Source organism: Ovis canadensis, chromosome 17, assembly GCF_042477335.2.
Source record: "Ovis canadensis isolate MfBH-ARS-UI-01 breed Bighorn chromosome 17, ARS-UI_OviCan_v2, whole genome shotgun sequence".
Classification (NCBI taxonomy): Eukaryota; Metazoa; Chordata; class Mammalia; order Artiodactyla; family Bovidae; genus Ovis; species Ovis canadensis.
This window is the reverse complement of record NC_091261.1, coordinates 40,423,045-40,446,881: the sequence shown is the minus strand read 5'-3', so window position 1 is coordinate 40,446,881 and position 23,837 is coordinate 40,423,045. Positions and strand designations below refer to the sequence as shown.

At 37.7% G+C, this 23,837-nt stretch overlaps 1 protein-coding gene across 1 annotated transcript in view; it reads left to right on the top strand.

Annotated features, from left to right (window-relative positions):
* INTU (inturned planar cell polarity protein) overlaps positions 1-23,502 on the top strand; it is a 78,499-nt gene extending 54,997 nt beyond the window's left edge. The window contains exons 10-16 of the mRNA XM_069557459.1: positions 7,207-7,269; positions 8,089-8,310; positions 9,300-9,752; positions 10,651-10,748; positions 15,063-15,252; positions 17,615-17,772; positions 22,447-23,502. Of these exons, the coding sequence (XP_069413560.1) occupies positions 7,207-7,269; positions 8,089-8,310; positions 9,300-9,752; positions 10,651-10,748; positions 15,063-15,252; positions 17,615-17,772; positions 22,447-22,558 (1,296 nt within the window). The 3' untranslated portion in view covers positions 22,559-23,502. The remainder of the gene's footprint in view (positions 1-7,206; positions 7,270-8,088; positions 8,311-9,299; positions 9,753-10,650; positions 10,749-15,062; positions 15,253-17,614; positions 17,773-22,446) is intronic.
* The last annotated feature ends 335 nt before the right edge of the window (positions 23,503-23,837 follow it).

Here is a 23,837-nt window from a genome sequence, read left to right as displayed (position 1 = left end):
CCACCTATAAAATATACTCAATCACACCTCAAGGTCTGACTACCAATTTGTAGAAAATACAGGGGAAGAGGGGCATGTTAGATGACCCCATTAGGAGGAGGGGGATTGCTGTCAGCAAAATTCAGACTAGGAAACACAACAGGATGGTTTCTTCAACAAGTAGATTAGAAGATGAGGTGTGGGGTAGTAGGGGCATGGGGGTGGCATGCAGTCAGGAGAAATTGAGAGAGAACCTATCAGTTACGAGTGACTCAAGAAACATCAACCAGTGTCAGTATGTGGATCTTACTTGGATTCTGATTCAAACAAACAAAATATATTAAAATGTGTATGAGTCAATCAAGAACACATAAACACAGATAACTGGATATTAGGTGGGAATAATTCTTTAGATGTGGTAATGATATTCTGGGTATGTATTTTTTTTTTAAGTCCTTCTGTTTTAGAGATGCATTCTAAAGTAGTTACAGATGAAATGATACAACATCTGGAATTGATTTGGAAATAATTCATCAGGGAGAGGGAAGAAGGAGAGAGCTGAAACAACGTTAGCCACATACTGGTCTTTGTTAAAGCTGGCTGGTGATGGGTACCGAGGAGCTAATATATTATTCTATTTTTGTATATGCTAATATTTTCAGTAATGGAAGTTTTTTAAAAGGAAATGAGATGTTAGGCAGTAGAAGCAGTGAGGCTGGGTCATTCTTTAGCAGATTGCTATTGAAAGTGGGGAGAGGTGGTTCACTTGAAAGGTGGCTTAGTCTTAGCTAAGATCCAGAGCAAATGGAAGGGTATTTTGTTTGTAAAAAGAGTGGAAATTTAAGCAAGGAGAACTGTTTGTAGGGTGTACATTTTTTCACCAATGGGGGAAAAAATTAACTGGATACTAATCATTAGGAGCAGTTTAGATCCAAAGTATTAAAATATGTAGGTTTTCAGAACCTAGATTTGTAAGTTTAATTAAAACTCTAACACTTGTTTTCATAGAACATCATTTTAGTGAACAGTGGAACTAACTGGTTAGAAAAAGATCTGTTGGGATTCCTTGTCTACAACATCAAGACACAATACACAAAAGAAAAAAGTTGATAAATTGATAATGTAACATGATACACTTGTTTGGAAAACAGTTTGGAAGTTTCTTAATAAGCTAAACATCTGTACTATGGACATCACCAGATGGTCAGTACCAAAATCAGACTGATTATATTCTTTGCAGCCAAAAATGGAGAAGCTCTATAGAGTCAGCAAAAACAAGACCAGGAGCTGACTATAGCTCAGATCATGAACTCCTTATCGCCAAATTTAGACTTACTGAAGAAAGTAGGGAAAACCACTAGACCATTCCGGTATGACATAAATCAAATCCCTTACGATTACACAGTGGAAGTGACAAATAGATTCCAGGGATTATTAGATCTGATAGAGTGCCTGAAGAACTATGGACAGAGGCTTATGACATTGTACAAGAGGCTGTGATCAAGACCATCCCCAAGAAAAAGAAATGCAAAAAGGCAAAATGGTTGTCTGAGGAGGTCTTACAAATAGCTATGAAAAGAAGAGAAGCTAAAGGCAAAGGAGAAAAGATCTACCCATTTGAATGCAGAGTTCCAAAGAACAGCAGGGAGAGATAAAGCCTTCCTAAGTGATCAGTGCAAGAAGTAGAGGAAAGCAATAAATCTCTTCAAGAAAATTAGAGATACCAAGGAAACATTTCATGCAAAGATGGGCACACAATGAAGGACAGAAATGGTATGGACCTAACAGAAGCAGAAGATATTAAGAAGAGGTGGCAAGAATACACAGAAGAACTATATAAAAAAGATCTTCACGACCCAGATAATCACGATGGCATGGTCACTCACCTAGAACCAGACATCCTGGAATGCGAAGTCAAGTGGGCCTTAGGAAGCATCACTATGAACTAAGCTAGTCAAGGTGATAGAATTCCAGTTGAGCTATTTCAAATCCTAAAAGATGATTCTGTGAAAGTGCTGCACTCAATATGACAGCAAATTTGGAAAACTCAGCAGTGGCCACAGGACTGAAAAAGGTCAGTGTTCATTCCAATTCCTAAGAAAGGCAATGCCAAAGAATGCTCAAACTACCACACAATTGCACTCATCTCACATGCTAGCAAAATAATGCTCAAAATTCTCCAAGTGAGGCTTCAACAGTACATGAACCGTGATCTTCCAGATGTTCAAGCTGGTTTTAGAAAAGGCAGAGGAACCAGAGATCAAATTGCAAACATTCGTTGGATCATCAGAAAAGTGAGAGTTCCAGAAAAGCATCTACTTCTGCTTTATTGACTACACCAAAGCCTTTGACTGTGTGGATCATAACAACCTGTGGGAAATGCTTAAAGAGAGAGGAATACCAGACCACCTTACCTACCTCCTGAGAAATCTGTATGCAGGTCAAGAATCAACAGTTAGAACTGGATATGGAACAACAGACTAGTTCCTAATCAGGAAAGGAGTACCTCAAGACTGTATACTGTCACCCTGCTTATTTAACTTATATGCAGAGTACATCATGCAAAATGCAGGGCTGAATGAAGCACAAGCTGGAATCAAGATTGCCAGGAGAAATATCAATAACCTTGGATATGCAGATGACACCACACTTATGGCAGAAAGCAAAGAACTAAAGAGCCTCTTGATAAAGTGCAAGAGGAGAGTGAAAAAGTTGGCTTAAACCTCAACATTCAGAAAACTAAGATCATGGCATCCGGTCCCATCACTTCATGGCAAACAGATGGGGAAACAATGGAAACAGTGACAGACTTTACTTTTGGGGGCTCCAAAATCACTGCAGATGGTGACTGCAGCCATGAAATTAAAAGACACTTGCTCCTTGGAAGAAAAGTTATGACCAACCTACACAGCTTATGAAAAAGCAGAGACGTTACTTTGCCAACAAAGGTGTGTCTAGTCAAAGCTGTGGTTTTTTCCAGTAGTCATGTATGGATGTGAGAGTTGGACCCATAAAGAAAGCTGAGCGCCAAGGAATTGACGCTTTTCAACTGTGGTGTTGGAGAAGCCTCTTAGAGTCCCTTGGACAGCAAAGAGATCTAACCAGTCCATCCTAAAGGAAATCAATCCTGACTATTCATTGGAAGGACTGATGCTGAGGCTGAAACTCCAATACTTTGGCCACCTGAGGCAAAGAACTGACTCATTGGAAAAGACCCTGATGCTGGGAAAGACTGAAGGCAGGAGAAGGGGACGACAAAGGATGAGATGGTTGGATGGCATCACCGAGTCAACGGACATGAGTTTGAGTAAGCTCTGGAAGTTGGTGATGGACCGAGAGGCCTAGCATGCTGCAGTCCATGGTGTTGGAAAGAGTCAGACACAACTGAGCAACTGAACTCAACTCAACTCATTGCTATCTAACTTCCCAAGAGAAATGCAATCTATGTCAATACAAAGGCCTGTAAACAAATGTTCATAGCAGCTTCATTTTTAATAGTCAAGAGACCATTCAAATAATCAATGTCCATCAACAAAGTATTATATATATATATATATATATATATGCACTGGAATAATATTCAGCAAAAAAAATTGGCAACAGTGTTGATATAACTGTCCTGTATCTTGATGTTGGTGGTACTTACACATCTGTACACATTTGTCAGAACTGGCAGAATAATTCACAGTTTTATATTAATTTAAAAAAAGAGGGATCTATTCTAAACTTTTTGTGTCCTTAGATATAAGATTTATTGTTATATTTTAATTCTGTGTTCTTTTCTTTAGTGTTTTAAGATTATTATTAAGGTATAATGTATATTAAGTACATTTTTTGTGCCCTTTTATAGTCAGTCCCTTTCCCTACCCCCAGTCCCTGTAACTGCTGATCTGTTTACTGTGCACATGGTTTTTACCTTTTCTGGAATGTCACATAAGTTGAATCACATGGTAAATAATTTGCATCTGACTTTTTTTAATTGGGAAGTTTAAATATTTAGTTTTACAAATATTACATGAGTACATTCTTATGGGGAAATGCAAACAGTAAACATAAACCTAGCATTTTGCTTGTCCACTCATACATCAAAACCAGCCCTATTTTCAGAGTTAACCATTGTTATCAGTTGATGTATATTCTTGGTAACCTTGTATTTATGATCTCACATGGAAGTAATTCTGTCTGAAATGTTCAGTGTAGATGATACTGTCATACTGCTAGTAGGAATATAAACTGATGCAACCACTCAGGAAAACAATCTGGCAATATACATTAAAAAATATGTATCTTCTGGTATAGGAATTCAACCTCCAGGAGCTTATCAACTAAGGAAAATATCAGGGATGTACAAAGATTTTCTTTCTAAGAATATTCTCCACAGCATTATTTATACCCTGAAAAATTACTGGAAACAAAATACTACATTATGGAATCTGTTCAGTAATATTGCCATTGAAATCATGTTTAGAAAACTGTCTACTGACATGAAAAAAATATTCAAGATCATTTTCTGTGGAAAAAGCAGGGTCCAAGACAATAACAACAGAACCAAACAAAACCCCAAAAATACCAGTTGTTGGCAAGGATGTAGAAGAATTGGAAGCCCTGTCCACTGTTGGTGGGTATGCAAAGCAGTGCAAATGTTATAAAACACAGCATGGTGGTCTCCACAAAAAAATAAAAAATAGAACTACCACATGACCCAGCAGTTGATATACTCAAAAGAATTAAGAGACACTTGCAAACCCACGTTCACAGTAGCATCATTCACAACAGCAAAAAGAGAAAGCAACCCGCCTTCACCAACAGATGAACGAGCAGACAGAAATTATGGATGATACATACTGTGAAACATGACTTAGCCCCCCAAAGGAAGTAAATTTTGACACATGCGTCAACAGGGATGAACCCAGAGGACACCACAACACTAGCACATCACAAAGGCAAACCAAGCCCATCACAAGGTAAAATAATGCATGATTTCCCCCATTGTTGTTCACTCACTCAGTCGTGTCCAGCTCTTTGTGACTCCATGGATTGTACCCCATCACACTCCTCTGGCCATGGGATTTCCCAGGCAAGAATGTAGGAGATGCCTAAAGTAGTCAGATTCATAAAAACAGAAAGTAGAAGAGTGGATGTCAGGGGCTGGGGGAAGGAAGGGGGATGGAGAGTTGTTTGATACTGAGTTTCAGTTTTGCAAGAGGAAAAAGTTCTGATTTGGTTGCGAACAGTGTGAATTGTGCATAATGCTATTGAGCTGTACATTTAACAGTTATTAAGATAGTAAATTTTATGTATATTTCACCATGTAAAATTTTTAATTAAAATTCTTTCTAAAAGTTTACCTACAGTGAAGCCAAAGAGCTTCCATCTAATGCATGAAAGTGAAAAGTGAAAGTGAAGTCGCTCAGTCGTGTCCAACCCTCAGCGACCCCATGGACTGCAGCCTTCCAGGCTCCTCCGTCCATGGGATTTTCCAGGCAAGAGTACTGGAGTGGGGTGCCATTGCCTTCTCCGATACCCTCAAAAAGCTTCTGATAAATGTATTAATACCTCATTCTTAAATGTGAGGACAGTAAAGCATCACAGGAAATATCTTTGACATAAAAGCAGTCAAAACAAATGAACAAGGATGTGTTTGACTTCTTTCACGTAGCATAATTTATTTGAGATTCATTCATTTCATTGTCTATATCAATAGTTCAGTTCTTTTTACTGCAGGCAGTAGTCCACTGTATGAAGTTATCACACTGTTTATCCATTCCCCAGTTGAGGGATATTTAGATTATTTCCAGTTTTCCTAGGGTTTTGTTGTGTGTTTTTTTAATTATAAAAGTAATGCATGCATATTGGGTTTAAAAAAATGCAAGCATGATTAATAAAAACACATGTCCTCCTTCCTCATCCCTCTCCCTCAGTTCCATCCCCAGTTGTAACTGCTCCAACAGTTTGGAATGTATTCTTCCAGACTCTTCTGTACACATACATGAAAGTGAAAGTGTTAGTTGCTTAGTTGTGTCTGACTCTTTGCGACCCCATACCAGGCTCTTCTGTCCATGGAATTCTCCAGGCAAGAATATTGGAGTGGGTTGCCATTCCCTTCTCCAGGAGATCTTCCTGACCCAGGAACTGAACCTGAGTCTCCTGCATTGCAGGCAGATTTTTTTACTGTCTGAGCCACTGGGGAAGCCCATACATACCCCTGTACAAGCCAATACATATGTATATACCAGGTAGTGCTAGTGGTAAAGAACCCACCTTCCAGTGCAGGACCTAAGAGATGTGGGTTCAATCCCTGGGTTGGGAAGATCTCCTGGAGGAGGGCATGGCATACACATATTACGTATATATATGGGCTTCTCTGGTGGTTCAGATGCTAAAGAATCCGCCTGCAATGCAGGAGACCCAGGTTCAGTCCCTGGGTTGGAAAGATCCCTGGGAGGAGGGAATGGCTACCCACTCCAGTATTATTGCTTGGAGAACTGCGTGGACAGAGGAACCTGGCAGGCTGCAGTCTACGGATCACAGAGTAGATGGACTGAGTGACTCAGCACACAGGCACGCACATATATACACATACACATACACATTATCCTTGGGGGTGCTGTTTTTTATTAGAAATTCTAAACTTTTTATACAAAAACCTTGATTGTCTTGTTCAGGTATTTCTGTAGATTTATAAAAGGAATTACTCAAAGGGTATGTGTATTTAAATATTTTTTACATACTATTAAACCCCAAATAGGTTGTACCAGTTTGTACTTTCATAAATAGTATTCGGTAATATCAAATATTTTAGATGATCACTTTCAATCCCCCTTAGGGTAACAAACATTATGTTCTACTCTTAGGTGTCTCTATTCAACAGTATTTTATAAGAATCAAAAATAAGGTTGTTTTCAGTCAAAAATAAATACATAGGCACCTTATGCCTCAATATAAGGACCTATGTTCAGCAAACTATATTCATTATCTTGTAATAACCTATAAAGGAAAAGAATCTGAAAAAGAATGTGTGTGTATATGTATGTAACTGAACCACCTTACTGTACATCTGAAACATTGTAAATCAGCTGTGCTTCCATAATAAATAAATACCAAAAAGGAGAAACTTCAGTTATTAAGGGCTGTAATTTCCATTTTAACTGTTGTAGCTTAACTAGGATATTTTTAAATCATAAAAATATATATACATATATAAATCCACTGTGGTTTTCCCCCTAGTCTGAGGATTACTATGACATGAGACGGCTATATACAATTTTGGGGTCTTCTCTATTTTACAAGGTAAGTTAAGCTTGACTTTTAAATGTTCTACTGTTATATGAACAAATCTAAATTTTCCCAAACTCTTACAAACATGAAAAATGCATTTTTCTCTTTTTCTCTGAATGTAGGTACAATAAAATTTGGATCTTAAAACAAGACTTATACCTAATATTTAAAAATACATTAAATATTTCAGTTTTATTACATTTTAAAGCATTTACAAATTTGTAAGAAAGAAACAGTACTCAAAGAATCAAGTGTATATGAGAAAAGAGCAATACTTTGTTGATTTCCTTTTGCAGTTGTGTATAATTTTCCCGTATCTTCAAAAGTAACTATCTTATTGATAAATTTCCTAAAATTAGGCAGTTAACTTCCATATAAAGCAAGTTAAGTTTCAATTTAATTAAAAGTTTCAATTCATCAAATGAATTTAAGTATTTTAATTTTGTATATTTTTAAGCACAGAATTAAACATATCTAAAGAGAATCAGACAATACAGAACTGTAAGTGTGAAAAGTCTCGCCCCACCTCAACTCATACTTCTCTGCTTCTCATCTTCAGAATTCAGTTCTTTGTAATTTTGCCAAATTCTCAGGCTAATGCTACTTAGAGGTGATCCTGCTTTATGCTAAAGTCTATCTATTACAGACCTAAGTTATCATACATACTTGATGAATAGCTGAAAGAAAACATTTTTGTTATTTCTTTATTCCACTTAAAACTGGAATATTTTAAACCAACTGAAGAAATACCTGTAAAACTCTTAAAAATATATTATAGGATTATTGCTTTATGTCACTAGTTGACTTTTATTTTCTGTGGTTCCATTCAAGGGGTATTTGATATGCAGTCATTTGCCTAAGGATGATCTTAATGATATTGCTGTGTACTGTCGCCACTATTGCCTACTGCCTTTAGCAGCAAAACACAGAATTGGTCAGTTGGTAATATGGAGGGAAGTATTTCCTCGACATCACCTCCAACCTTCTGCAGACTCAAACACTGAAGTCTTTCAGGAACCTGAAGGGAGATATTTTTTGCTAATTGTTGGCTTGGTAAGTTTACCTTCATTTCTTTCTTGGGTTTGTTTGTTTTTGCCATTTACTGATTATCTAAATAAATATACAAAATGATAATTTAAAATTATAAGCATGTCAAATACTAATATTCAGAAAAGTTACTCTCCTTTATTTCTTTTATTTTGTATCCATTTAATACTCATAAAGAAATAGTAATGAACCACAAGATAAGATTTTAGCAGGTTAAGATTTTTTTTGTTCCCATTTCTATAAAACCAGAGGTTTTATCTTCTAGTTTGTTTTGGGAAATAGAGAGACATGAAAAGAATATAGAATCAGAAACAGATTAAATATGTGATTGCAAATGAAAGGACTACCACTGATGAAGGCTCTTTGAAGGCTACCTTAGGGGAGTCTATGTGCCGAAAGTGGCAGCTGATGGTGTATCAGGATAAGGCAATGTGAGATTTGTTTTCAAAGATCATCAAGTAGCCTTGAGGATAACTAGGAAGACGCGGGAGGAGTTTTGAATAACCATCACATAATTATGCCTCATGTCCATATCTGTTGTTCAGTCGCTAAGTCATGTCCGACTCCTTGCTACCCTACAGCTGCAGCACGCCAGGCTTCCCTGTTCTTCACTATCTCCTGGAGTTTGCTCAAACTCATGCCCATTGAGTTAGTAATGCTATCTAACCATCTCATCGTCTGTCGTGCCCTTCTCCTCCTGTCCTCAAACTTTCCTAGCACCAAGGTCTTTTCGAATGAGTTGGCTGTCTGCATCAGGTGGCTGAAGTACTGGAGCTTTAGCATCAGTCCTTCCAATGAATGCTCAGGGTTAGTTTCCTTTAGGATTAGACTGGTTTACTGTCTCCTTGCTGTCGAAAGGGCTCTCAAGAGTCTTCTCCAGTACCACAATTTCAAAGCATCAGTTCTTCAGCACTGTTTAGTATTCATAAATTTATGCATGCCTGTTACACACAAATATTTTCATGTAGCTAAACCTGTATTTTTTTTTCTTATAGAGACATTACATGTTATGTGTACTATTAGAAGCTGGAGGCTGTGCATCCAGAGCCATTGGGAATCCTGGACCAGATTGTATATATGTGGATCAGGTCAAAACAACTCTTCACCAGCTGGAAGGGGTAGATTCCCGCATAAATGAACGGCTAGCTTCTTCTCCAACCCCCTGCTTGTCTTGTGCTGACTGGTTCCTCGCTGGGTCACATGAAAAATTAGATAATTTAACCACCTCACCTATCCTCAGTAGGCTGCACAGTGCTTCCAAGGTCGCAACCTCTCCAACATGCAGAAGAACTCTTTTCGGTGACTATTCCTTAAAGACACGTAAGCCCAGTCCATCCCAAAGTGGAGGGCCTGACGGTGGTCTTGAAGGTGAAGGTGTTGGCCTGAGCCCCCACACTACGGAATCTCAGGGTTCTGATGGTTCAGAAGAAACTGGGGCCTTGCTTAAGGTATGTGTTCATTCCTCTGTGTACATTTTAGGAGCTAAACTGTCTGTCCAGTCCTTATTTGTAATTGCAAGGGAATTTTTAATGACAAACCCTTCTTCATTTGTACTGGTGGTGGTTTTTGTCACTGTTGGCAAACCAGTGATTTAGGGCCGAGAGAGAAAGAAATACCAAGTAATAAAACATTAGAGAACTGTCAGGTCCTTGCGCATGATGATGTTACTGTGGTTACTGCTAGCATAGGATAAGCCAAGAGGTACAAGTTAGCGCTGAGAATGTTTAAAGGAAATGTTGGCAGGAAGGGGGACCCCTTCCAGGGTCCAAGAGGGGGCTCTTGTCTAACACTTGGAAATGAATTATGTGAAGAGACACGTGCTGATGAAATAAGAGACTCTACTGGAAAGGGGCTCCCTGACAGAGAACAGCAGGCAGCAGGGTAAGGGAACCAGGGAGCACTTCTCGGCCACATGTTTTACAGTCTCAGGTTTTATGGTGATGGGGTGGGTTTCCGGGTTGTCTCCGGTCAGTCATTCTGACTCAGGCTCCTTCCTGGTGGCGTGCGCATCACTCGGCCAAGATGGATTCCAGCAGGGATTCTGGGACGTTGGTAGGACATATGGACTGGTGTCTCCTCTCTCCTTTTGACCTTTCCCAAATTCTTCCAGTTGGTGGTAGCCTGTCACTTCCGCATTCCTTACTAGGACGCTTCTTGTCAGATAACTCATGCAAGTAGTTAACTATTGTTGCCTGGCCAGGGGGTGGTTTTGATCAGCCGTTCCCCTAACAGAAACATTGAAAAATAATAAGTAGTTCTCCTTGAAAGACTTCTAGTTTTACATTGTATCTTCTGTTTGATTTCCATTCTTAGATATAAACAGATCTACTTAATAATACTTTTCAGGTCACGAAAAAGAAGTCTACTCTTCCAAATCCGTTTCATTTGGGGAACCTGAAAAAGGACCTTTCAGAAAAAGAACTGGATATATTTAACACTGTAAAGTAAGAAACTTCCTTGTTTCATTCTTTTTCACTTAACTGTCTTTGAGGAAATTTTACAGTGAAAAAGTGCAGTTCCATAATACATAGATTTTATTCAGCAAATATGATATGCCTTATATATGAAAGAAGATAGCTATGCTATTTCCCTAATATTTTTCATTATGCATATAATATAAGAAATAAAAAACATACAAAGTATATTCCAAAATGTAAAAGTTTCCATTTATGTCTCTTCCACAGATAGCCTCCCTTTTGTGTGTCTAATTGTTAAATTAGTTTACTGTTTTTAGACTTTCATGGATGCTGTGGTTTTTGTAGATACTCCTTAGCTCTGAGTACTCATTCCCAGTGCTTGAGAGTGTTGGTTGCTAATGGCTCATAGTGAAGTCCCCCTACCCTGCCCTTGTCCAACTTGGAAGTTTATTAACTCCGCCAAGCTTACAACCTCTCCCTAGGAGTGGCCACATCTAATGACTAATCAATAAGTGAGTACAGGCTTGGCCCCTACTTAAATTCAACACAACTCTGAAAAGCCATGCAAGTTTCAAAGGTCCTGGCAGTATCTGCTGAGTCTTCGGTCTCAACTGGAATGCAGCTTTTCCCTCTGCTCAGTCCTGCTTCCTTCATGCTCACCCCCACAGCTGTTGTCCCCAAAAGTCCTCCCTAATAAGCTTCCTCCCTGCATATCTCCCTATCAGAGTCTGGAGCCAGGGAACTGACCTATGACACCCTCTTTAGGAAATAGGTAAAAGTAAATAGGGAATTCTGATGTAAAAGGAGCTGAGTGGGAGGAGCATGTTTAGAACTTAATCTGTCTATAATTATTAAAATATGAACTGTTACAAATTCACTTCTTGTTGTTGCAGCTATTATGTGGTGACTTGCAGGGCTTCCTTCCTGAGCTTTGTATGGTATTATGATAGTATGCATGGAATAAGTTTGTTAATAAACTCCCTATTGCACACTTTCATTAGCGCAAGTAGACATGTACAAATCAAGTTCACATTAAAAGAAAAAAAAAGCTGTTCAATATTACTCAGACATAAAAAGGAACACAGTTGAGTCAGTTCTGGTGAGGTGGATGAACCTAGAGCCTGTTACACAGAGTGAAGTAAGTCAGAAAGAGAAAAACAAATATTGGGGATTTCCCTGGTGGTCCAGTGATGAAGACTCTGTGCTCCCAATGCAGGGGGTCCTGGATTCGGTCTCTGGTCAGGGAACTAGATCCCACATGTCACAGCTAAAGATCCTGCATGCTGCAACTAAGACCCAGTGCAACAAATAAATAAATTTTTTAAAATACTGTATTTTAACACCTATATATGGCATCTAAAAAAAACAGTACTGATGAACCTATTTGTAGGGAAGGAATAGAGATACAGACATAGAGAACAGATTTCTGGACACAGCGGGGGAAGAAGAGGGTGGGATGAACTGAGAGAGTAGCATGGAAACATATACATCACCATATGTAAAATACGTAGCTAGTGGGAAGTTGCTGTATAACACAGGGAGCTCAACCCAGCACTCTGTGACAACCTAGAGGGGTAGGATAAGGCGAGGAGCTGGGAAGAAATGAGAGACACATGTATACTTATGGCTGATTCACATCGTTGTATGGCAGAAACCAGCACAACATTGTAAAGCAATTACCCTCCAATTAAAAATAAAATTTTAAAAAGACGTTTTAGAGCTACCACCTTCTTAATCATTGAAATGTTTTATATTAAGTTCATATATGTGTTTAACAGAGTTGTCAGGAAAAACTTTTCTCATAAAGTCAGGGCAAAAACAAGGTAATCTGTCTTCATAAAATAATGCATTGAAAATCTAATGTGTTAAAATTTGGAATTTAATGTGATGTTTAATATTTTAGTAGTTAAAGAAAATTAGTTATTTTAAAAAACAAAAATATTTTTTAAACAAAGAAATTATTTCAAATCTCTGGTGGAAGCCTGTAATAACTTCCCTAAACCCTAATCTTCCATTTAATAAAAACTACTGCTCTGAATTTTTATTACCTCTGTGTATTATTTTTTTAATGTATGTATATATATGTTATTTGGGCTTTATATCTATTAAAAGGAAATACTTTTTTCCAAGTTTATAGCTTAACAAAAGGTTATAACAATATAAATTTATAATTGTATTTTTAAGCATAAATTAGTATGTGATGTAAATCATAGGCTCTCCTATTTAAAAGGATGCTACAGAGGCATATTTATTCCCTTTACTGACATGGAAAGATGTTCAAACTATATAGTTAATTTAAAAAGTATGATATAGACTGGTGTGTAATATACTATCCTAATTTGTTTTTGCAAAATAAAAAAATATACTAAATAATATGTGGAAAATATTCCATTCAGTAAACAAGTATTATCCATTCTGCATTCTAGTAATTCTTGAATCCACCCAGCGCCTAATAACTGTACCCTAGTTCAAGCTCCTGTTCTCTCACCTGGTTATACTGCAACCAGTTCCCCATTCCTATTCTATCCTGAATCTATCCTCTGCTGTGGGAGTGACCTTTCTGAAGAACGAATCCAATTTAATCTGCATATTTTAAAAATAAATACTTGTCCTTCCATTGGATAACTGCTTGTTTGATGATTTTTAAAGTTTCAGTTTATACACTGAGTAAGTTAATATACACTGAGTTAATTTATGGTTTTCAAGAACCTGAGCTGCTCATTGTGTTGTGGGGTTGTTCTGAGAGAAAACTAAAGAGGTTAATATAAATTTTAATTCTAAACCTTCCTAAATACGAACATTACTAATAACTCTTTTTAAAAGAATCATTCCTGTTCTGTACCTTTTCTTGAATTTGAAAACCTCAGAGTTAAATGGTATGTTTTTAATTATTTTCTTTTTGAATAATTAGTTTTTGTATTTTGATTATTTTTTACTTAATTGAAAAAATACCAGGTACCAGTTGTTAATGAACCCACCACTCTATGGAAAAGTATGAGAAGAATTTATAGATGATCTCCTTCCCTGCCTATCTTTGGCCTCTCTAAAGAAAACCAAGACCATTAGTTAGTGATAAAAAGTTATTCTGATCTTGCTGCCTAATAGTTTAACAGGAGGTGCTAATGGGGGATTTCGGTCCATATGTTTACAGACTGACAATCAGGAAAAAGCAAGGTGTAGTAGAGCAGGCCTCAGAATCAGCTAAGCTCTGACACTGAGCTATGTGACCTCAAACAAGTTAATCCAAGTCCTCTGAACACTGATTTTGGTTAAAATGATGATGAAATGAAGTGAAGTCGCTCAGTCATGTCCGACTCGTTGCGACCCTGTGGACTGTAGCCTACCAGGCTCCTCCATCCATGGGGTTTTCCAAGCAAGAGTACTGGAGTTGGTTGCCATTTCCTTCTCCAGGGGATCTTTCTGACCCAAGGATCGAACCCAGGTCTTCCACACTGTAGGCAGATGCTTTACCATCTGAGCCACTAGGCTCCCAAAATGAGGATAGTAGTAGTTAATATCTTACAGGGTAATTATGAGAATTAAGCCTAAGATACTTTAAAGCACCTACCCTGGCACACAGAGGGCATTCTATTACCATTACCAACTATTACCATTATTTCATGCTCGCTGCTACTGTTGTTCTTTACCCTTCTTACCACTGGTAGAAATAAGCAGTATTTATAGGTTCTGCTGGAGTCTCAAACTCCAGTAGGGGAAGAAAGGATGGAAAAGAATGGAGAAGTGGAAATAGTAAGAGAACACAGAAAAGAGACTAATGATGAGAAGTAGTGGAATACTTCGAGTTATTGCCGTGGATTCTAGAATGTCACCTCCGCTTTGTAGTTAGTAATACTGATTTTATTTTTCTTCAGGATGGTCCATTTGACTGTCATGGTAAGAGACTTTATTGCTACTAAGCTACTAACTGAAAATCTTAGTTTGCTGGAAGGAGTTTTTGTATGTGGTGCACTCTAGACTGATACCTTGTTTATGGCTTGTAGATATCTGGGCCAGACTCAGGCTGAGTTATTCATTACCAACCATGGAAAAAGAGTGCTTTAGCCAGTTTGGGTTGTTTAGCAAGGGGATGATTAAGTTACTTGCAAATGAATTGGTGTTTATCCTTGAATAACATGTAGTATTTGCCTCTATTAAGGGAACTGATAAATAACCCTAGCCTGTATTTCAGATGAAGAAGAGGGAATTTCAATGTTTGGCCTAGTTTTTCTTCCCTAATTATACTCCTAATGTTCTATTGTAGTTAGAAGCTTATTAGACGTCTACCAAAGCAACATTTTTAAGTTTACTCTAATATCTCTGTAATTCCTTTTTTTTCCCAAGATTGACATCTGGTCCTGAGAACACACTTTTCCATTATGTTGCCTTAGAAACAGTGCAAGGGATATTTATTACTCCTACCCATGAAGAGGTGGCACAGCTGAGTGGCTCAATCCACCCTCAACTGATAAAGAATTTCCATCGGTGTTGTCTCTCCATTCGTGCAGTTTTCCAGCAGACGTTGGCTGAAGAGGTAGGGCACTGCTATAAATCTAGCTCTCTGCCAGTTTTACTTCCAGATCTCTAAATATTCTGTCTGAAACTCTTTAGCAATAACTATTTTCATTTACTTTTTAAAATAGTCATTCATTTGAATGCCAAAGGATTATATTCACTTAACTTACTTAACTTTAAAACTTTCTTTCATAATTCTGAGTTTGATGTCCCAGATTACTGTTTCAGGAAATGGTGGGCCTGTGGTTTTCTATAGCAAAATAGAATATAGTAGTTTGTAATGTAAACTTGCCTCTCATATTTGATATCTGTGACTCAGCTATTTTTTGGACATTTATCTCTACCATTTTGTAACTGATAATTTTTTAAGTATTCAAAGTTATTTAATTATCAATTTATTTAAGTATTCAAAGGCAGGATAAGGTGTATATATATATATATAAAGGAGTAAAGAACAGAATTTACATAATAGTGTTATATATGTTTTAGCCACTTGGTTGGTTGCTTGCTTGCTTGCTTTTCAATCCAGAATGAAGTTTTATTTAATATTGTACCTCCAGAAAAGTAGTAATGTTATATACAATTAAAATCTCAATTACACAGTTTTAATAGCAGGGAAAGATAAATATTAAATTTCTTGAGAAAGGTAAATATGTAGAAGTTTATTTGTGACTGGTCAAACATCATACTGCCAAAAAACAAAATAAAGAAGACTGAAAAATGAATGTAATATATATAGCAATACATGTACCAAGGTTGCTAAACTTGTGAAGAACTTAGATGTCAAGGTGGAAGAACATTGGGCTGGGAATAAGGACTCCTAGACTGGGCCTCAACTTTTCCTACTTCCTCAGTTATAAAGTGAGTGAACTGAATTATATCATCTCTTAGGACTCATTCAGCAGTGAAACTCTTTGTCTTACAGGATTTCTTCTTCGAGCTACCAGAAATTGGTATTCGGCAAAATGTTATGTTTGACTGTATATCTCTATGTGCTTTGCATTCTTATGCTCCTCCTTTCCTGTTTAACATACTAATAGATTCTGTAGGTTCATTTTATCAATTTACTTAGTAATATAAATTAGCCTTCCCCCTATTATTTAAACATAGAGGTTACCTACCATTTACCAGATACTACTCAAGATGCTGGGGATACAGCAGTGAACAAAAAGTCTCTTTCCTCATGAAGTCTGTATTCTAGCAGGGGAAGCTAATGAATTAGAAGCAGTTTAATACATCAGGAAGGGTAAGTTTCAACAGCAATTATAACAAAACAGAGTAAGGATGAGAGGTGGTGGTTACAATTTTGAAAGATCCCTCTGATCATGTCAAGTAATATTCGAACAAACACCAGAAGGAATTGAGGGATAAAGCCATGTGGCAAATGTGGAGGCTGAGCTTCCAGACAGAAGGAACAGCCAGTATACAACCATGGAGGTAGGGGGGCTGAGAGCTCACAGGAGCAGCCTGAGTCGGGAGGAGAGCAGTCGGAGTTGAGATGGCAAAAGCAGCAGGACTGAGTCATGCAAGGCCTGATAGGCCAAGGACTTTTTGAGATTTATGTTCTTGGGTAGTTCTGAGAAGAGCAAGGACATGTTCCTTAGTTTTCAAAGGGTAACTCAGGCTACTCTGAACAAGCTTGCAGGGTAGACAGAGAGGGTGGGAGGCAAGGAACTGTGGAAATTCTCAAAGCAAGAAGTATCAGTGGGTTCTGGATCTTGCAGATATAATGGAGGATGAGCCAAAAGGACTTGTGTCTTCAATAAGCATTTTGAAAGAAGGAGAAGAATCAAGGATCACTCCACTGTTTTGGCCTGAGCCTTACAGAAAGTCTTATATATTCCAAGTGGGTCATTGGTTTGCTAATGATTTAATCAGTGGGAAATTTAGAGAGTATGCTTCAAAGGAAAAATACTGCTTTAAGTGTATGTGTTTTAAATACCTTATAAAATCATCTACTCATTTAGTAACTCATTAGTAACCTATTCATTAAGCATCTACTGTGTACCCAAGCACAGCTGCTTTCAAGGAATACAGAGATGAATGGCATATAGTCTCTGCCCTGGGAAAAATGTTCTAATGTACTGGGGAAGACAAACTTATAAACTGCTAATATAGTGTAAATATTAATAAGGTAAGGCTGTGAAACAAATGTTTCCTTGGAGAGTCAAGAGAAACTTTATCCGTGAAGTCTCTTGTAGGAGATGGCATTTAAAGTAAGTATGAGGAAGGGTAGAAATTTTCCTGCAGGTAAGGAGAAAGAAGAATGTCATTGTGGGCACTTATAGTATTAGGATCAGCCAGTTCAAATCTATATATGAAAACATTTAAAGCAGCACTATTAATACCAGCCAAGACTAATAATACCTATTAATTTACAGAAAAAGAAAGCACTGAATGGCAAAGATCATTCAGGTTCAACAAATTCTGTGTCTTCTCTGAACCCTGTGAAAGAACATGGTGTACTGTTTGAATGCTCACCAGAAAACTGGACTGATCAGAGGAAAACACCACCAGTTATGGCTTACTGGGTAGTAGGGTAAGTGGAAGAAAATATTTTTAAACGTTAAAAAGGGGGTAAAGGAGCTAAACATTTTAAGATATAAGCATGGATTTATTACTGCTTGTAATGCAGAAGATGTGGGTTCGATCCCTGGGTCAGGAAGATCCCCTGGAGGAGGAAATGGCAAAACACTCCAGTATTCTTGCCTGGGAAATCCCATGGACAGAGGAACCTGGCAGGCTACAGTTCATAGGGCTGCAAAAAGTCAGACATGACTGAGCAACTGAACACAACACACAATGTGAGTTTATTAACATAATTCTAATATATAATGTATTTTAGAATTCTGCTTACTAAATAACGCCTTTAAAACTCTTCCCACGTCTTTTCTTTTATTAAAAAAAAACCTAATTCACTTATCTTACAACATTGTACTAGTAAGACACTAAAAGGTAATGAGTTCATACCCACTGCTATTTCCTTCTGTCTCTAACTTTTTTTCTCCCCCTCTTTCCTCCTTTCTTTCCCTCTTCCCTTCCCTCTCTTCCCCCATCCCCAACCAGCTACAAGACCTGGCCCTATCTGTCCCCCAGCCACCTCTCTGTTTCTACCTCCTGTCACTCTCTTCCTCCAGCCACTGTGCACAGCCACACTGGCACCAGCTGAACTCTGTTCCTGCTGTTCCTTCCATGTGGGATGTTCTACTTAACCTTTGCCTATCTGGCTCCTCGATATTCAGACCAGTGGTAACATATCATCTCCTGTCAAAGAGACAAACTGTCATCTCTTTCTCTCTGTCACTGGAATGTCAGTTTTATGAGATCAGGAACTGTATCTGTCTTGTCTACCACTGGCACCATAGTCACTTCATAAATATGTAAGGATTAGTAAATGGAGCTGTGCTTGGCAAAATGTATGTGGTGATGCTTAGGTGGACTGGCAAACACAAATAAAGACACAGTCATTGCATCTGATGATCTTACATCCAGCAGAAGAAATATGAAACATGCTTAAATATCTGTGTACTTATGGATGAATATTCTATGGAGAGAGAGAGAGAGATATAGCTGGCTATATTTTAATGTTTTTTTTAAGGTCAGTCTCCTAAGGCAATAGAAATAAAAACTAAACAAGCAAATGGGACGTAATCAGACTTACAAGCTTTTGTACAGAAAAGAAAAACATAAAAAAAAAGAAAAACAGAAAGATAACCTATGAAATGGGAGAAATATTTGCAAATTATGTAAACAACAAAGGCTTAATCTTCAAAATACACAAACAGCTCATACAACTCAACAACAAAAAACCCAACTGAAAAATGAATTCAGTTCAGTTCAGTCACTCAGTCGTGTCCAACTCTTTGCGATCCCATGAACTGCAGCACACCAGGCCTCCCTATCTATCACCAACTGCCAGAGTCTACCCAAACCCATGTCCATTGAGTCGGTGATGCCATCCAACCATCTCATCCTCTGTCATCCCCTTCTCCTTCTGCCCTCAATCTTTCTCAGCATCAGGGTCTTTTCAAATGAGTCAGCTCTTCGCATCAGGTGGCCAGAATATTGGACTTTCAGCTTCAATATCAGTCCTTCCAATAAACACCCAGGACTGATCTGCTTTAGGATGGACTGATTAGATCTCCTTGCAGTCCAAGGGACTCTCAAGAGCCTTCTCCAACACCACAGTTCAGAAGCATCAATTCTTCGGCGCTCAGCTTTCTTTATAGTATAGTCCAACTTTCACATCCATACATGACCACAGGAAAAACCATAGCCTTGACTAGACGGACCTTTGTTGGCAAAATAATGTCTCTGCTTTTTACTATGTTGTCTAGGTTGGTCCTAACTTTCCTTCCAAGGAGTAAACGTCTTTTAATTTCATGGCTACAGTCACCACCTGCAGTGATTTTGGAGCCCGAAGAAATAGTCTGACACTGTTTCCAGTTTCCCCATCTATTTCCCATGCAGTGATGAGACCAGATGCCATGATCTTAGTTTTCTGAATGTTGAGCTTTAAGCCAACTTTTTCACTCTCCTCTTCACTTTCATCAAGAGGCTCTTTAGTTCTTCTTTGCTTTCTGCCAAAAGGGTGGTGTCATGTGCATATCTGAGGTTATTGATATTTCTCCCGGCAATCTTGATTCCAGCTTGTGCTTCCTCCAGCCCAGCATTTCTTATTATGTACTCTGCATATAAGTTAAATAAGCAGGGTGACAATATACAGCCTTGACGGACTCCTTTTCCTATTTGGAACCAGTCTGTTGTTCCATGTCCAGTTCTAACTTCTGCTTCCTGACCTGCATACAGGTTTCTCAAGAGGCAGATCAGGTTGTCTGAAAAATGGGTAGAAGACTTTAATAGATTATCCAAAGAAGACATACAGATGGCCAGTAGGCACATGAAAAATGCTCAGCATCACTAATTATTAGAGAAATGTAAATCAAAATTATGATGAGGTACCACCTCATACCAGTCAGGATGGCCATCATTAAAAAGTCAACAAATAACAAATTCTGGAGAGGGTGTGCAGAAAAGGGAACATACCTACACTGTTGGTGAGAATGTAAGTTGGAAACAGTTTTCTAAGGAAAACAGTATGGAGGTGTCTCAGAAAACTAAAAATAGTATTACCATGATCCATCAATCCCACTCCCGAGTATACACTCAGATAAAACTATAATTCAAAAACATACACGCACCTCTGTGGAAACAACCTAAATATCCACTGACGAATGAATGAAGAAGATGCAGTATGCACAATGGAATACTACTCAACCACAAAAAAGAAAATAATGCCATTTGTAGCAATATGGATGCAACTATAGATGATCATACTAAGTGAAGTAAGTCAGAAAGGGAAAGAAAATACTATATGATATCATTTATATGTGGAATCTAAAATATGGCACAAATGAACCTATCTACACAACAGAAAACAGACTCGGAGATCATACTTATGGGCGAGGGGTGGGAGAAGAGAATGGACTGGGAATCTGAGGTTGGTAGATGCAAACTATTACATTCAGAATGGATAAACAACAAGGTCCTACTGTATAGCACAAGGAACTATATCCAATCTGCCGGTATAAACCATACAGAAAAGAATATTATAAAAAAAGATTGTGTATGTGTAAAACTGAGTCACTTCATTGTATAGCCGAGATTGACACAACATTGTGACATTGTGACACAACTGTACTTCTATAAAAAATAAATTAGGTAATACAACCATACACTCTGGAAATTCTGAAAAAGGGGAGGAAATCTGAGATTACAAAGAAAGGCTAAGAGATTCCATTTGATCTGCTTTGGGAAATGAACTGGATTTGGATAGCGCGTTTTAAATAAAGGATGGGATGAATATAAAGACCCAAACAAGGGAAATTCTAAGGCTTCCTTGTGAGTAGACTAGTTTGCTAGGATGGTAGAGGAATGGCATATACAAAGATGAAGTGAAAGATAAAACTGGAAAGCTAAGTTAGGATCACTGCAGAGAGCCTTCAATTCCTAACCAGGGAATTGAATTTTGAAGGAAGTATTGAACTGCCAATAGTTCTTTGAGTTGGGGTAGAGAGTTGGTGAAGGAAGGAACACAGAGTTGGGTGAGACTAATGTTACTCGACACCTACCACGTAGTACTAAGCTGTATGATAAACGCTTTACAAATGTTATCCAAAGCAATAATTCCCATGTGCTGATCCATAGGATTTAGAATCAGCTGAGTCACGTTAACCAGGGCTTCCCTGATGACTCGAATGGTAAAGAATGTGCCTGCAACAGGGGAGACCCAGATTTGATCCCTAGGTTGCGAAGATCCCCTGGAGAAGGGAATGGCTACCCACTCCAGTATTCTAACCTGGAGAAGTCCATGATGGACAGAGGAGCCTGACGGGCTACCGTCCACAGGGTTGAAAAGAGTCAGACATGACTGATTGAGTCACTTATTAAAATCAGAAATGCCTGCACCCCATCCCAGACCTACTGAACGAGAATCTATGGGAGTGGAACTCTATGTTTAGTAAACTCACTTGTGGTTCTGATGTATAACCGGCCACGCTTGGGAGCATCAACATGATCACAACTCAGTGTATAGTGATCAGCGCTGTGTTATTGGAAGATCAAGCTGGGAGCCAAATGGAATGGTGTGGACACGAGAGAGAATAGAGATAAGAAGACCGGTTAGCACACAGGCAGGTGTAACTACATTCACAGCTGGAATTACAAAAAATCAATAGGTGTTGAATTATGATGATGCTGATCTATGCAGAAGAAACTGAAGGAAGTCAGAAATGGTTTAATGTTTTGTATACGTTAGTATTGATTAAATAGACTAAAATTTTAACTCTTTAAGAAAATCTAAGTTTCAATGTTAATCCCAATTCGATGTCTAATAACTATTGTACTTAGAATAATGGTACGTCATTGACTATATTATAATAATAACTAAATTTAACATTTTAAAACTAAGGAATATGACTACAGAAATTGACACAATAGGCTTTTTACACTCTGAAAAAATAAATGTAATTGACCTAAGGCATAGATTATTTGATTACAAATCAAGCTGCATTTCCCCCTATGTAGATTTAGACTAGTGGTTGAATTTATGACTTATTCTTTCAGAAACCAAAAAATGTAGCAAAATATATTGGAGAGTTGGAGTTTTTTCCTTCTTGGAATTCTGAAATTCGTGTGTTCTTTTTCTCTACAGGAGACTCTTTCTTCATCCCAAACTTCAAGAACTTTATGTCTGTTTTCATGACTCAGTTACAGAAATTGCCATTGAAATGGCTTTTAAACTGTTCTTTGGATTAACCTTGTAGCTGTATTTTCTTGATGCATAGGAACACTGCACAGACCATCAAGCAGGGTTAGAACTGCTGAAATCTATTCACAAAGAGATAAGGTTTAACTTCTCACTAATCAATACTGAACATAAGGCTGATGAAGACTGAGATGATACGCTGCTGGGTTTGATGCACTAAATCTTATTCTGAGACTTTTGAAGAAAATACTTGATCGAAATATGAAGAAGAGATTGTTAACTTATTTTCCATTTTGGTATATAACATTAATTTATTTACTGATTTGAAATAATGTGATATATTTTATGTAAAATTTATATAAGAATGTTTATCTTGGAAAAATACCCAATTTTTTGTGTATGTGTCTCAAGAATAGTATTGATATCTGGCAAAATAATTATGAAATTGGGAAGAGATGACCAAGTTCTGTTACTAATTAGTGTTATGAGCATGAGCAAGGTTTTGTACCTCTCTGAGCTCAGATTTTTCGTGTACAAATGAAATGATTGCTTTGATCTGTGTCTAAAGATCCTCTTCAGTAAAATGTGCAATTTTTTCCCTCTAACCTATTGTTTGGTACCTAAATTTGTAATATTGAGTACTGATTCCTTCTTAGATCAGATACTTTTCCTTTCGGTATTTTAGTAGATACCTCACTGTGGGGGAAGAGAGGAATGAAAATTAAACTTACTTTTTTATTTATTTGATTTTCTTTACTGATTCAGGTCAGTTCTATTTTGGCTAGGATATATATTTTTAAACTATTTGTTCATATACTTTCATTGTTTTTCTCTTTTTTTGAAATATATTCAGGTATACACACAGTTTATACAAGTTCATGAATTTTAGGAAAGTTGTATGTAAATCTTTTTAAAAAGCCGTATCATATTGAAAACACTGAAAAAGTTAACTAAAGAAATTCTATGGTGACTTCCAATCAATACAAAGTTTTGCCTTACAAATCTGGATGTATAGGTTTTCCCAAAGGGGTACCTTTAATGAACAATAATTTATTTGACCATGAGTAGAGAAAGAAAGTTACTAAGATCAGAATTTTCTTCAGCTGTCAGAATTTGGCAGATTGAAAGGAAGGAAGAACAATTCTTAATTGACATTTACCCGTTAGATTCTCCTGAATTCTCAGATGCCCCCATGACTTTATAGCGCTGGGTTCTCTCTTCTTCAGGATTTACCTTTGGAAGGCAAATTACACCAGCACATCGAAAGCCAGTCTCTGCCTTTCCCCTACCTCAAGCATGAGACCTCCAGCTTAAACAGAATTAACTGAAAAACGTAG